The 16,299-nt window shown below is 40.7% G+C and overlaps 2 protein-coding genes across 2 annotated transcripts in view; both read left to right on the plus strand.

Annotated features, from left to right (window-relative positions):
* Window positions 1-8,671, plus strand: part of LOC106807282 (PDZ domain-containing protein 8-like) — a gene marked incomplete at its 5' end in the record, with an annotated part of 16,594 nt that extends 7,923 nt beyond the window's left edge. The window contains 11 exon segments of the mRNA XM_014809578.1: window positions 1,427-1,643; window positions 2,319-2,428; window positions 2,726-2,812; window positions 3,158-3,240; window positions 3,611-3,710; window positions 4,259-4,366; window positions 4,969-5,134; window positions 5,359-5,591; window positions 6,467-6,610; window positions 7,028-7,134; window positions 8,545-8,671. Coding sequence (XP_014665064.1) covers window positions 1,427-1,643; window positions 2,319-2,428; window positions 2,726-2,812; window positions 3,158-3,240; window positions 3,611-3,710; window positions 4,259-4,366; window positions 4,969-5,134; window positions 5,359-5,591; window positions 6,467-6,610; window positions 7,028-7,134; window positions 8,545-8,671 — 1,482 coding nt within the window.
* On the plus strand, window positions 8,668-14,555 carry LOC106807283 (PDZ domain-containing protein 8-like). Its single transcript, XM_014809579.1, has 7 exons — window positions 8,668-8,723; window positions 10,948-11,029; window positions 11,398-11,492; window positions 11,712-11,936; window positions 12,522-12,630; window positions 12,895-13,089; window positions 13,621-14,555. The coding sequence occupies exons 1-7, from the start codon at window positions 8,668-8,670 to the stop codon at window positions 14,047-14,049; spliced, it is 1,191 nt and encodes a 396-aa protein (XP_014665065.1). The 3' UTR covers window positions 14,050-14,555.
* Window positions 14,556-16,299: the final 1,744 nt, after the last annotated feature.

The raw sequence follows: 16,299 nt of genomic DNA on the forward strand, positions 1-16,299 counted from the left end.
AAGGTCAGGTCAGAAGGTCAGGTCAGGAGAAGGTCAGGTCAGGAGAAGGTCAGGTCAGCGTGTGCGCTCGATCGCGGTCAGTCGCTGTTAGCTAATGGTTAACCGATTGGGAGTGGGACGGGGAGAGGGGAAAGGAAGAAGAGAGGAAGAAAGAATAAGGGAATAGAAGGAGGGTCGAGGGTTTAGTTTGTGACTATTGTTTCTCGGCGGCATGGCAAGGTCCGGCGCGACGTGCGGATAAGCAACGATAGGAGTAACATTAGTGTTGTCAATCGGTTGTAATTTCGTAATCGATCATCGGTTGGACCCAAGTAACCGATGATCGGTTACAATCGGTTACTGGGGGTGTTGAATGCCTGCGTGTGCGTAACGTCGTGTGCATGTACATGTGTGCATGTATGTGCTTGTTTAGCCCTGTTTAGCCCTGTTTACTGTTTGTTTTGCACTGTTTACTACTGTGTGTATAATACATGTACTGATTCTCATCACTTTTCCGTGTTTTTTTTTTTTTCCGATTAAATCGATTATGGATTTTGATAACCAGGCGCTTGGTTCGAGCCACTGTTCAACCGATGATCGAGTATAATCGATGATCGTGACATCACTAAGCGCTTGGTTCGAGCCACTGTTCAACCGATGATCGAGTATAATCGATGATCGTGACATCACTAATATATATATATTTATATAATGTAGTATAGCTTTTTACAGGTGTTTATACACAGTGTTAATAACTAATAGTGCATCCATTAAAAAGGATACTTTAATGCAGCTTTAGGTAGTACAGATCCTTGCACCCATGTACGTGATTGCTAGCAGCGATATATATGCATAGTATAGTTTCTAGCAGAGCTATGTATGTATGTGTAATAATTTGTAGCATATGTACACAAGTATTGTAGTTTCTATCAATCGTATATATGCATAGCATAGTTTCCAGCATTTTAATTTAAAACAGTTCAACGTCGTTACAGCGTTAAGTCCAATGACTTCCTTACAAACGCGTTGTTGAAGTTTTACTGCGTACCCATCATTTTATACCTGTATGTGATCATAGCAATATCTATGCAGGACTGTAAGAGGGTTTATTTACGTGGTGAGATTGTTGTTCCTCCCTCAATCTTCTAGAGTAGCAGTCTCGCCTACCAATGTGTAAGAATGTTTAACATACCTGCCTCTTCCAACATCATAGATGCATTCCATCATCATCATCATCATCACTGTTATTATACAACAGGGATGTTAGGGTTCCACGTACATGTAGTTCACACACCTCTCTCTCTCTCTCTCTCTCTCTCTCTCTCTCTCTCTCTCTCTCTCTCGTCATTGTAGCTGCGCAGGACTGTTATTATATAACAGGGATGTTAGGGTTCCACGTACCTGTAGTTCACACACCTGTCTGTTTCTCTCTCTCTCGTCATTGTAGCTGCGCAGGACTGTAAGAAAGAAGCACACGCTGCCCAACTACAAGATGCGCTACAAGCCGTTCTTTATGAAGCCAGACGAGCGGAGGCTGCACGTTGCCGACGTCAACCTGCTGCACACGCGCATCTGCGTCGGTAACCTCGAGGTCACCGTACTCGAGTGCAGCCGCATCGTCAAGACGCATCCAAACGCAAAGATATACTGCACCCTGGCCATAGGTACTGCTGTGTACTGCTGTGTGTGTAGTATATATAAATAAATAAATAAACATATATATACATATATATATCGGGGGTTAATAATGACAAATTTATCTTCTTTTTTTTTATGTCATTATTAACCGTCGTTAAATTCTCGTTATAAAATGTTATGTCATATATATATATATATATATATATATACATAGAGGGAGAGAGAGATATAGATATAGATATAGATATAGATATAGATATAGATATAGATATAGATATAGATATAGATATAAATATATGATAAATCTTAGCCATAGGTATTGCCATGAACATATCTATGCAGTGAACATGAAAGATCACTCACTATACCTGTAGCTGTTGCAAGGATGTCATTGTTTATGTGTGTTCCTGGTACTGCTGTATATACTGTATGTGCACTGGCCGTATGTTAAAGTGCTGCTACAGTCAAACCCACGTTACCAGACTTCTCAAATTTTAAAGGACCCTGATCAGTCGATAGATATATATATATATATATAAAAGAAAAGTTTTGCCATTTCCCTTGAGTGGCAGTTACACAGTGAAACCTCTTTTATAGAACTGACACCTGTCTATAAAGGACACTTACGTGGTTTCCGAGTGGTATATATATATACAGGTTTGGTTTAGACTGGGCTGAATGCTGATTACCTGATTTTTCAGACAAAGATGACTGGATAGAGTTAGTGAGCTCAACATATGGGGCCTACATAACGTTCGATACTGAAGTCATAAAAACATCTGGACAGCAAATAGGAATTATATTAAAAAAGGTATATACATATGTGTAGTTTTCAAACATCTAGTGTAAAGTAGAACGCCTTTTACGTTTGAAACAATGTATCATGCGAGAATCATGTGTATATATTGCTTAGCGCATTATCCTATCTGAGGTAATCAACACGTGACTGCTTTAATGATTCATGAGTTCTTATTGTAAAATATAATTATTTATTATTTATTGAATGGCATCAAGAGCAACGTGAAAAACAAGACTGCTTCCTTAGTGCTTGCACGTTGTGTGGCGTTTTTATGTTGTGACTTTACATGGGTAGACGTTTCTGTTACAGGAGTTTTACTTAGATAAGTATGAAGAGCAAGTGGTTGTTGACACTGTGCTACCGTACACGCCTGCTGCAAATGCTGATATCCGTAAGGTAGCAATATTCGGCTTTTGGTTTCATCAGAGCCATAGTAGTGCTGGTACAGGAGTGGTAGTGATTGTGGTAAAAATGAAGTGGTGGTAGTGGTATATGAGCTGTAGTTATTGTGGTAAAAATGAAGTGGTGGTAGTGGTATAGGAGCTGTAGTGATTGTGGTAAAAATGAAGTAGTAGTAGTGATAGTATAGTAGTAGTGGTAGAGAAGTTATAGTGGTATAGAAGTAGTAGTGATAGTCATATAAAAGTGGTTAAAAAAATCCCTTCCCGTGCCTAGTTCCACCTCTAATTCTATATATATTCTACGGTTAGAATTTTAATCTCATTTCAAAATCCATTGTAGGGAGACATTCTAGTGTCTGTGAATGGCTTAAAAGTTACCTCAACTAAGCATGCAGTCAAACTGCTAGCCAATGCCAGTGAAAGGTGAGCAGCATATATTTCTTGCTATGAATGGAATCTATCATATTTATTTCATTAATTTAAAATGCAATTAATGCAATGTAAACGCGCTTAAGCACTCATGGAGAGTATTTCTGAGAGATTCATAAGTATATATGTGTGTCTAGCTCTGCTTAGCAACGTACACGGCTGGGACAAGTAGTCTGTTTCATCGTGTCAATCAAGTGTTGCTCATTGTTAATTAGATTAATTACATTGCTCAGATTACGTAAAATTACAAGATTCAAGATTCGACATTTCGAAATACAAAGATTCGTCAATCGACAGGCATTTCGATTCGACACCCATTCAGCCAGCTTGGCATCGCGTCAATGTTGCTGTGGCATGTTTGCAGGTGTGCCATGCGTCTAGAGAGGGAGTCGATCGTTCAAAGTTCCTCCTCCATGCAGGACATGCCAAGCAGGGATGCTGACGATTCCAGCCTTCGTATTAAGGTGGGATCTCGCAGGCAGTCGTATTTTGATGACTATAGGCAGCTATGTGTTTGTCTTTAATGATATTTTAGGGTGCTGCAGCAAGTTGGAGGAGTACTGGAGTAGTAGTAGTAGTATATTTTATTTATCAAAACAGGGTAGCTACAAAACAACAACAATGCTGGTTTCCATGTAGGCCCTGTTATCATACATGAGGTACACCGAGAGAAGACATTTCCTTTAAAAAATGGTACCCATTCCCACTCTTTCTAGCAACACTTAAATGGGACACAAAGGGATAAATACAACATTTACTTTATGGAAAGTGCACGCAGGTAAACCAGGCAAGGTAGCACCAGTATGTCCAGCGTACATGCAGGAAACTGGGGATGATGGAGTTAGAGCAGTACTGCTAAGTGTTAATAAGAAAGTTTCCTACTATAGGCCATGGAATTCCTTTGCATGAACAACATATTACCTTTAATTATTATGTATATAACCTGGAGGGATTTCTTTTTTTTTCCAATAGAGGTGCCTCACATCATGTCTTTGTTTAATGTCTATTTCAGGATACTGACAACATATCACTTGGCAGTAGGCGCAGTGCCCTAGAAGTCGAAGAGGCAGCAGAGGAACTTCTAAACATCACTATGGAGGAGCAGGCCTCAAAACCACAGGTATCATTTACTTGTCTAATCACCAACATGATTCTATGCTTGACATGAACTAGCTAGGGCTAATGTTGACGGAACTATATCAGAATCTACGCTATTCATCAATTGCTTAACTTTTGTAACTTTTCTTATTTATTTACTTAAAAAGACGACGCTGTGTTAAAAAGTGAGCTAAATTAAACACCTGGAGTGACATGTAGCTCTTGCCAATTAGCATTATGATAGGGAATTTCTAAAAAATACTGATCAGTAATGATGTGCGGTAAAGTCAATTTGGCGATCATCATGTGAAAAGTGTATTTATATCACTTAGAATACCTATACGAGCATTACAAAATACTGTCATGACAGAACATCTAGCATCTCACTTACTCACCTCATGCTACTACTACTACGTCGACCAAGGTGGGCATGATGTTTCCTTGAGTCGGGGAACAACCTCATAGTAACAGGGGTTAATAATGGCAAACGGTGACAAACACATAATGACAAACAAATTTAAACAATGTCATTATTAACCCATGATAGTAACTGTTTACGACTCTGTTCAAGGAAATATATGTTACATGTTGGCATGGCATCATAAACAAGTGAACATTACACAGGTGGCACAGACGAGCTTGAGTAGGGACCGGCAGGCAGCAGTGGCAGCAGGAGGCAGAAAGGCATTGACGTTCCTCAGTCAGAAAACTGGCTTGTTTCAACGGCAGAAGCAGGTTGTGGGAGAAACTCCAACGTGTGCATCGACTGCTATTGCTTCTGCTAAAAAAGGTAATGTGGCTCTTGTCTGAGGGAAGAAGAGGAGAGCTGAGTGTCTTGTTGTTTAACTAAGAAATAGAGCTGGCTGACTGTTGCTTCAACGTATGTGGTTCTAGTGTGACAGCTATAGAGGATATGATTTCATTTCTTATGTTATCCCAGAAGAAGAGAAATATATCATGGTAGGTATAATATTTTAGAATCTCTCCGTGAAATTCCTTGTGAACACTTCGCAGACTCGCCGAAGAAAATGATAGCTAGTCAGAATGATACACTCACGCTACCCGAGAGCTTGGAACCGCCTGTAGATGGCAGCACGAGGACACGGCGTCGTTCGTGCCCGGATGCGTCTGCCATCGTCACCAGCTACAGCACAGACAATTTTGCACTGATCAGCTCGGAGGTTTCGGATCGAATGCAAAAATCTGGAGTTGACCTGAGAAAAACGTCATATGTCGCTGCAGCGCAGGTACTACAAGGTGGCAGCACCCGACATTCTTTTTATCGCGGTGTAGTCTGGACATTCACTAACAATCTATCATGCCTGAATGCGTGCATGTGTGGGTGTGTGTATGTGCATGTGTGTGCCTGTGTGTGCATGCGTGTGAGTGTGTGTGCAGGCATATGCGTACGTGCATACCTGCATGTGCTTGTGTACCTGTGTGCATGTGCGTGTGTACGTGTGCATGCATGTGTGCGTGTGCGTGCATGTGCGTGTGTACGTGTGTGCCTGCAGGCGCGGATTTAGGCCGGTTTGCACCGGTTTCCAGAAACCGGTCACAGGCTGGGTATCTTCAGAATTGACCCTCAAAATTCACCAGAATGCACCAAATATAGCCTAATTTTTAAAAAATTTTCGGGGGGGCATGCCCTCGGACCCTCCTAGCTGTGACTAGAACTATGGAAACTGGTTACCCAAACCCTCTGGATCTGCCCCTGGACTGTCTGTGTGAGTGAACGTGCATGTGTGCGTGTGTGCGTACGTACATACCTCTGAATGTAGTTGATAAAGATAAGGATAGTAACCAAGATAGAAATAGCTGCAAAGAAACCCCTGGATAGAGTAAAGGCCAACACCGCTACCAAGGTGTGTGAGTAATGATTAGCAGGGGAATGACGGACTACTAGCTACCAGCACCAGCTGAATTTATTTATAGTTATTGTCATTTACTGCCATCTGGTGACAAGCCGAAGCAACTTTACTGAGCTTGGCAAAGACGACTAGTCTAGTTGTCAAAACAGTTGCTAATATGTTAACTACGTAGATATAAATAAAATTAAATCATGAATAGGAAGAGCCTCTTTTCTTCTGAAGGATCTAAATTAAAGGAAGGGTTGTTTCAGGACATCGAATGGAATGAGAGGTTTGTGTTTAACGTGTGTCCGGACCATCGCTACCTCAATGTGTGCGTCTGGTGCAAGAACCCCGAGAGAACCGAGAGGACAGAAAAGGTCGTGAAGCCTGAGAAAGACATTCTTCTTGGACATGTGAGTGTTGGTTTTGGCATTAGTATTGATGATCCTGCAATTTCTCATAGAAAAAGCTCTATACAGATATATATCTTTGAATAATGTTATATATACAATAGTCTAAATAGTGCATAATGTAATCACGAGTAAACTAGAATATAAATTCTTTCTTGAAGATTTTATACTGTAAGAATTTTACGTGCAAATTACCCTTGTATCTTACGTGGCCTTGCCAGATGAAATTTTAATAAAAGTACTTCCTGGCAGTGATTACAAAGTGCTACACTTGCTACAGGTGCTATATTATTAATTCATCCAAGGTATAGTAATGCTTCTACCTTATATACCTGTGAAAGTTAAGGGAATTTTGTTTCAGTGATTTGTTAATTAGTATCAGCATAAACCTAATATAGTGTTTTTTTTCTCTGGCTTTAGCAAACAGTAGCTTTGATAGATATAGCACTTGAATGTGCTCTGACGAGGTCCGCTACATTCCAAGATAGCTATAGCTTGCTTCCGCCAGAACTGCGACCAGGTGCAAGGTAGGTAGTTAGGTAGTTAGGTAGGTAGGTAAGTAGGTAGTTTGGTAATATGGTAACTGCCACATGCAGTGTGTTATGCTCAACCGTATGTTTTCCATAAGTGTGTTAAATTACTCCCTAAGTAAACTATCTGTGTGTTGGACTTCTTGCCGAGTCATCAATTCATGTGTGTGTATGTGTGTGTGTGTGTTAACCTTCTCATTGAGTCATCCAGTGCACGTCAGTCTATCCTGAGTGACTGTCTGTGTTTTTAGCTTGCCTTGACATCGTCAAGATGAGCTATTGCCATGGGGTGTCGACCGTCGTCCGTTCGTCCGTCCGTCCGTCCGTCCATCTGTCCGTCAACATTTGGCTATGGTCAACGATAACTCAAGAACTATTTGACCCACATGTTTTAAATTGCATATAGTTGTTACTCTTATGGGAGAGGTTTGAACGTCCTATTTTGGAGCACGCCAGTTGACCTACATTCGAGCCACTTCCACTTTTTGGCAAAAATGGAAATGGCCATAAGTCAGTCGTAGGTTTCAACGGATTTTGCTTCATTTCTAGTATGTGAATGAATAAGGACTGGCCCCACAAACATATCACACAGGTTTTTGATTTTTTTTTTAATTATGCAAATATTAGGTAGATTTTGAAATTTCACTATGCATTTCAGTGTCTGCCTACGGTCAAGGATAACTCAAGAACGTTTCCCCACATGTTTCAAATTGCATACAGTTGTTACTCTATGTAGAGATTTAACGTTCCTATTTTGGAGGCACGCCGGTCGACCTACTTTCGAGCCACGCTACTTTTTTGGCAAAAGATGAAATGGCCTCTAATTCATTCGATTTTGTTAAATCTTTGGTATGTGAATGTGTAAGGCTATAGCCCCACAAACAGTTGTTATTCCTATGGGAGAGATGACAACGTCCTATTACGTTTTATTTCGTCTAACTGGTTAAACAACTCTACATAATACCTATATACGTGTAATATTGTGTTTTTAGATTCTTCATTACAGTAATTTGGACTGAATATTTTATTATTTTTTTACTTGCGCGATATTCGAAAACCTAAATGGCGATCATTTAGGCGTAGCGCCATCTCTCATCAGATTTCAGATTCAGATCTGAAACATTTATTTTCGCATCAAAACTTATGCATTATCATTATCTCAAGAGTATATAATGGAGATATGCTATATATTGCGGAGTTCTCCCATATATACTCTTGCTTTATATATCCCCTTCTGCTTCTATCACCTAAGGTGAGCTACAGTGTCATTATGACACTTTATTATATGTGCATGCATACATGTAGCATAGGTAGATGTGCCGTTTGTGCACGCGAGCATGCGTGGCTTGTTCGCGCTACCGCACAGTCAGTTGTGACCCAGTCGTCCATCCATTCGTCTGTGTTTAGCGCAGCAAGAATCTCGTCGCAGATCCTGGCGCGACCCCAGCCTCTGCTGATGGCCGATATCACGCTAGACGTTTCAGCACGGCGGCTTCGCGACGATCAATCCGACGGATTTCGGCACCGAGGATGATGCAGGGGAAGACACTATCATCATTGGCAGCCAGGCAGGAAATCCCTCCAAGGTGCCTGCTTTCGGGGTAACGCTCCATTTAGGAGTGTTCCCAAACTCTGATATCATTAATGATTATGATTAATGATTGATAATCCTACCGAACCCTACCCTAAACCCTAACCTACCTTAACCTTAATTGACATTGAACACAAATATATTATGACCATATATATTATTATTGTTATTATGCATTACATGACATAAAGTTGGAACACTCCTAATGGCGTATCACCCTGCTCTTCGGTTGTCCAGCGTCGTGGTTGTTTGTCCTTAAAGCTGCCGTGTCATGCAGCGTAGCTGAGTGATCGGCTGGTGCGGCGCAAACGTAATTTTTGTTGGAGCTCGCATGTAACTCAGTACAATCGTGATTTTGCGTGAAAAACTAGTACAGTCAAACCTGTATTAAAGGTCACTCAGGTGGAGTGATCCTTACACTGAGTGTGCTCTATAAAGGTGCTTTCACGTGTAACTGCCATTCAATCGAAATTCCAAAAGTTGCCTTAGATTAGATCATGTGCATTCGATAGAGTTGTTTTGCTGCTATAACTATCATCAAGGGAAAATGACACAATTTTTATTGATCATGGTTTCAATTTTAGCTTGCCTTGACATCGTCAAGATGAGCTATTGCCATGGTGGTGTGTTCCGTCGTACAGCCGTCCGTCCTTCGTCGTCCGTCTGTCCATCCGTCCGTCAACTTTGCTACGGTCAACAATAACTCAAGAACAGTTTGACCCACATGTTTCAAATTGCATATAGTTGTTACTCCTATTGGAGAGGTTTGAACGTCTTATTTTGGAGGCACTCAAGAACGGTTTGACCTACATGTTCAAATTGCATAGCAGTTGTTATTCCTATGGGAGAGATTTGACGTCCTATTTTGGAGCATGTCAGTCGACCTACTTTCGAGCCACGTCACTTTTTGGCCAAAATGGAAATGGCCATAAGTCAGTTCAGGTTCAACAGATTTGATCATTTCTAGTATGTGAGATGTAAGGACTGGCCCCAAAACATATCACACTGGTTTTTATTTATTTTTTATTATGTAAATTGGTAGATTTTGGAAATTTCACTATGCATTTCAGTGTCTGCTTACGGTCAACGATAACTCAAGAACCCTTCAAGCACATGTTTCAAATTGCATACAGTTGTTATTCTATGGGAGAGATTGAACGTCCTATTTTGGAGCACGCCAGTCGACTACTTTTGAGCCACACCCTACTTTTTTGGCAAAAATGAAAATGGCATCTAAATTCATTCGATTTTGTTAATTTTCGTGTGTGAGATGTTAAGGCTATGCCCAAAACAGTTGTACTCCTATGGAGAAGATGACAACGTCTTATTACGTTTATTTCGTCTAACTGGTTAACAACTCTACAATATAACCTATATACGTTTAATATTGTTGTTTTAGATTCTTCATTGTAGTAATTTGACTGGAATATTTTATTATTTTTTATTTGGGCGTATATTCGAAAACCAAAATGGCGATCATTTAGGCGTAGCGCCATCTCTCGTCAAGATTTCAGACTTTCAGATCTGAAACATTTATTTTTTCGCCATCAAAACTTATGCATATATCATTATCAAGATGTAATATAAATGGGGAGATATGCTAATATAATGGGAGTTCTCCCATATATACTCTTGCTTTATGATATCCCCCTCCCTCTTCTATCACACCCAAGGTGAGCTACAGTGTCATTGACACTTTCATTGTTATCTTTAGTTGTTGTGTCGAGTCCAATGTAACTGGTGCGATGATCATGATTTTTAGTTGGTCTGACATTGTCAGATCAGCTCAGCTGAAATTCAGGAGCATGTCCCCCACTTAAGTGGGTGACGTATAGAGTTGACTTAGCTATAATAACTAAGTTGTCCTAGTCAGATCAGCTAATAGTATTTGGCATGATCACTCACCATATGGTATGAACGTGTGTCATCCATCTGCATTATACCAAGAAGCATAAATATAAATCCATTGGTTTTTTATGTTGCCTCCCACTATTATATATCTATATATATACATATATATATATATATATATGTATATGTATGTATGCTAGATGCTAGACTTTATATATATATATATATATTATATACAGTATGGATTTGTGACAGAGTTTCTAATGTTCTCTTGGTTCAGTTGTTTAATCATAGATCAAAACGAATGCAGAGCAAATCCTGTTGTGGTTTATTGTACTAAAATTTGATTGACTTTACTCTGGTTTTAGTGATCAGGAACTGCGCGGGAAACACGACTTCATTGGAACTCAGTTTCACTCCTCTACTGCTTGTCACTTCTGTGGCAAAAGGGTAAGTTTAACTTTCAATATAAAAGGTAAACTTCGTTGGTTGTCCAAGATTGTTGTTACAAAGAATGTTTATCGAAAGGTATGTGAGGAAAATTATCCCAATTAGTTGCACAAGATAGGTAGTGATGATAGGTAAAGTCAGCTAACAAAATTGGGAACAATTGGGGTCAGGGGGAACAAAATTGTGCCCATGCACACTCGTAGGGAAGTAAGGTAGGTAGGGACACCACATAGACGAGATATTATTAAAACATTTTCTCGAGTTATATCGAGAATCTTATGGCTATGACATAGTTTGATATAAATAACATAGTATACATTGTACATGTAATACGTAAATGTTTCTAAAGCAGGAATACAATTTTCTAGATATGGCTGAAGGTCGCATTCCAGTGTAGAGCTTGTGCTATGATATGCCACAAGAAGTGCTTGCTCAGATGCCAGTCGCAAACTGTCTGTAGCAGGTAAACATCAAATATCAAACTATTGTATTTTTGTTTGATTGTATTGATATACATGTATGCTCGATTAGGGTGGGTAGTTAACTTTCAATATTACGTACTTTGAAGTTGTGATAACAAGTTATTGCTGCAGTTATGTGTACACGAAACGGTCATTTGTACGGACACGTAATTCCACGTGTAAACGTTTAAAACGATGTCCATGTTCACGCTGCATTTCAGTCTGCGAGCTCGTAACCAAACCTCAGCGGCTCCTGCAGCTTGCATCAGCACCGGTGGCATTACCCAGCCTCCACCGGTCGTCATAGCGACGCATGCAGACGATGTGAGCCCAGTGACTAGCTCTGCAGAGAGCACTCCTCTGGACACTCCAATGGACTCGCCCGTCATGCGGAGACGAAGAGTCCCCAGCATGGGCAGCCTCCTGGCTGAGGTGGTGCCGGAGAGGTATATATACATGAAGCTTCATCACAGTGTACATGAATATGAACATATTTATATATCATCTATAACACATAATAATAAATATAACATAACACCTATAACATATATACGTTTGAATACGCACGTATGGATTTTTTTATTATATTAATTATAACAGATGTTGTATCATGTTGGCACATGCCACCAGTTTCAAAATTAGTAAACTAGTAAACTTAGTATTTTAAAGCAGTGAATTAAACAATAAGTCACTATAGTGTGTCGGGTATACAAATAGTATAATTTGTACAAATTTAAGAAATGTCATGAACAGAATGTAATGGATGACTTGATTAGCACTATCGGTTGGATTTTGATTGTTTAATCACCAAGTGTGTAGAAGCTTTGCAGCCATGATATTTACATAATCATTGTTCAGCAATCAGCTGATTTAAATATAAATTAAAAGTATCCAGAAACCAACAACTCATCCAACTTCTGCCAATGATAATAATCACGCACGCACGGACGCACGCACGGACGCACGCACGCACGCATGCACGCACGCACATACGTGCTTCATTGTAGCTCGTTGTTCTAAATTGCTTGCAGGATCACTCGGTCTGGATCGTTCTGCAGCCTAACGCCACCTGATAGAAGAAGGAATATATCTAAAAGCTTGCCACCGTCACCTCTATGTTCTCCCATCACAAAGCGAAAGGTAGCTAGCATTGTCTGACCTGGTCCTAGTGGACGAGTGTAAATTGTGTAAAAAGTGGATCATTTGCTCTAGTACATTTGCTCTAGTACGTTTGCTCGGAGTGGAAATGCTTTTTGCTTAAAATTCGGCTCACAAATATTGTTAATTTACTTTAATTAACTATTTAATAAAATGTAGAAAAGAATAGTATTCATTTGCTGCCTTTTTAAATCGCCGTGGTGTATGGGTGCATGTGGCGACCTCTGGTGTCATGTTGTTGTGCAGACCTTCCTGCCGGTGCCTCTTGTTAAGCGGGAAGACAGCACTGAAGAGGAAATTCAGCAAGCCATACACAAGCTGATGGCAATTCAGGGCAACGATCCCAACAGTGAACTGCTGGCGTCGGCTGCCAAGGAGATGGGAAAGGAGTTACACTGCAACCTGCCACAGGAGGAACGTAAGCAGAAGCTGAATAACAGGGTGAGTGTGTACTACGGCTGCTTGGTTATACGAAATCTAGTAATAAATAATAAATAATTGTACAATATAGTGTTATAAATAATAATAATAAAATAGGTACATTCTACCTGCTAGGTTTGTCATGTTGTGTAATTGTACCAGCTGTACACGTCACATTGTCACATAAAAATGAAAGAAAAACATGAAAAGTGCAGAACTGATCATATTAACAAATAACATGTAGCTGGAAGGTTAGCACAGCCTTGAGTACTTCGCCTCAATTTTCACATAAAAGGTCAGCATACACAGTTTCCGTATTTCTCAATATGTGTCTAACATAGGAAAAACCACTGATTGGGCCCTCACTCTTGTGATGACATGATGTTTCTACTGTCTATATATTACCATAAATGGAAATGCTTTTTTTTTCATTTTTGATGTGCCGATTACGTTGTTTTCACCCCACCCATGACAAATATAGAGACACGCTCTGCCATGCATGCAATTTCGATCTAAACATTCTTCGCGTGAACTCCGAATTGCGTTTCCCAGATCTTGCAGCTGCAGGAGGAGATGAAGAAGGAGACGGATCACCAGGAGGATGTGAGGCGGTCGCGGCGTGGCGTCACCGACCCTCGCGCGCAGGAGCAGCTGAAGGAGGCTGCGAGGAAATCTGACGACAAGGTGCAAGCGCTCGCGCTGATGCTGCTGCACTACTGCTCTGGCCTGCAGGCGTGCCTGGCGCAGGAGCATCCTGAGGACAAGGATGCTGCAGCTATGAAGGACAAGGATGCTGCGGCTGTGAAGGACAAGGATGCTGCGGCTATGAAGGATGGGGATGCTGCATCTGTGAAGGACAAGGATGCTGCAGCTGTGAAGGACAAGGATGCTGCGGCTGTGAAAGACGAGGATGCTTCGGCTGTGAAAGACGAGGATGCCGGCGTCGGGGATGAGAATACCGTCTTCCATGACGTGCCGTGAGCATGGAACGTGAGCCGCGTGGCGACGATTGCGTCTCGTATCATGGACGGTTTGACGAGCTTCAATCTTCGCGATGCAGTCATTCACTAACCCCGGCGATTGTAACGGTGGTGGTCGCCTGTGTTCCTAGGTGCAGCCTACACAATCTAAAAAATCTACAAAGTAGCACCACGTTGCAGCACCATAGATGACAAAAATGAGCAGTAGAAGTCTGGCACGTAGGAGATATGGGTAGATTGCAGTAGGAAGAAAGTTGGTGTTTTGAGTGTTGCTTTCAGTTTTTTCGTTCCATAAAGTAAGGCTCGCTGTTGTTCCAAAGTTGTGTTAGTGGTTGTATCTATAAAGATAACATCTCCCCGTGAATGACACTTTTGGGATTTCTCTTGAGTGGCAATTATATAGTGCAGCTATACCTCAGTAGAATGGACACCTCAGGCAGGGTAAAAAATACACGGGAGCGATGAGCGATTCGCTTTTCAAACCTCCGAAATCGCTCCCGTGAGGCTCAAAATAGCACCAGTAAAATTTTTGACAAGAGCTATTTTTTCCACAGACTTGAAAAAGAGCTCCCGTGAAAAAAGAAATTTTTTCCCTAGACACCTGTATATAAAATGACCTTTTGGAATTTCCTGTGTTCGTTATGAACAGAGTTGACTCTATGAATGCCAGAAGAAACGATATTCCGTACACAACGAACATTGCCTTTATAATTCATGATCTAATTGAGCAATAAATAATGCAACACTTAAAACCAACTATATATATCGTATATCACACGACAACCTATATTTAAACAGCCCATTTGCCCATTTCTACTGGTTCTCTTCTTATGTCTCCGTGTGTCAGCCTTAGCGGGCTTACTGACGCTGAGAGGGTCTATGTCCCCCGGGGTACTGCCGAAACGTACCCTGGGTACGGTCCGGTATACCGGAACGTACCCTGGTACTATCTAATATGCCGGACCGTACCTCGCCTATTCCACTAACGAGTCTAGGGAGTCGCCTACGCCTACTCCCTAATCCTAACCCTATCAAATATTGACCAGGGTACCCGGCAGTACCCTGGGGGACATAGACCCTATGAGCCTTACTGACATCTGTGGGGATGCCACCTGGCGTTTTTACCACGTGAGACAAAATATGGCACAGTGCACCAAGGAAAGATGTAGACTAGAGCTAATCTCCTAACCTTTGCTTTGACATCCCAGTGTCAGAAAGGCTGGCTTTGTTATCACACGTTCATTTCTCTGGAATGTTTTATAGGCGGTAAGGTTATTGTGATAAGTGTACACACTGAGTGTTTATGCCTGCAACCGTACAGAGAAATTATTCTGCGACATGTATTTTATTAGTGAGCATAAGAGCTGAAGTAATTTACTTGTTCACTATATACAGTTGATTATAATAGACAGATCTACAGGCGCATCATAATGACCTCATTACACACTCATATGTTATTCATGGCTTTCTCAGAAAAGCTGGTGGTTGGTCTAACACTTGTCAGTAGCCTTTCGTATTACTATGATGCCATCAGGAGTAAATTAACGTGAATTCTAATGTGCTCCGAGTGTGTTTAAAATGGGCATAGAAAATTCTGGTCATAAATTGGTGGCACCAATGCGCCAATTTGAGCTTTGCGTAAAACGATATCATGTAGTTACGCATCTAGTCACCCGTTTCGTTGTCATTATTGACTCTGATCAGACAAACTTTAGGTGTGCTCGTTTACCACGTTAGTTCCAAGGATTGTATTGTTTGGTGGGTATCGTAGATGAAGCGTGTGTAGTTCTCTGATATGTTTGAATTGCTTTGTGTATGCATGTATAGTTTTTGCAATGTTTTCGCGTCGTGTGATGGGATGTCAAATATGTGATCTCCATTTATATGCTGTGATTCTTTAAAATTGTATATAAAAGCTTTGAAATCGAACAAACTAAAATATGCTTGACTGTCCAATGCGTTTTCTCACTTGGTTGTCCTTCCACGCGGTCGTGAACGATTCAGTTTGTTGCTGACCCGTATTGTAGTCAACATACATTCCACGTTTATGAAAAAAGTTGTGTAAATTTATTGTAAACGAGTTTATTTTAGACATGTGCTGTGTTAACAGGAACGTGTGACGAATAGTATGTCAGCATCTTTGTGATTCATGATTCGGTTGGGCACTATAACTTTTTTTAAATGGATATGGAGCATAGAATATGTTGTAGGACTTAATTATGGACAGCAACTTTCAGAAATCGATTAATTT

The sequence above is a fragment of the Priapulus caudatus genome, unplaced genomic scaffold, assembly GCF_000485595.1.
Source record: "Priapulus caudatus unplaced genomic scaffold, Priapulus_caudatus-5.0.1 Scaffold206, whole genome shotgun sequence".
In the NCBI taxonomy this organism is placed as follows: domain Eukaryota; kingdom Metazoa; phylum Priapulida; class Priapulimorpha; order Priapulimorphida; family Priapulidae; genus Priapulus; species Priapulus caudatus.

Coding starts and splice junctions, on each gene's coding strand:
- LOC106807283 (XM_014809579.1), top strand. CDS start 8,668: ATGATGCAGGGGAAGACACTATCATCATTGGCAGCCAGGCAGGAAATC. Junction 8,724..10,947: donor AGGCAGGAAATCCCTCCAAG/GTGCCTGCTTTC, acceptor CTCTGGTTTTAG/TGATCAGGAACTGCGCGGGA. Junction 11,030..11,397: donor GTCACTTCTGTGGCAAAAGG/GTAAGTTTAACT, acceptor ACAATTTTCTAG/ATATGGCTGAAGGTCGCATT.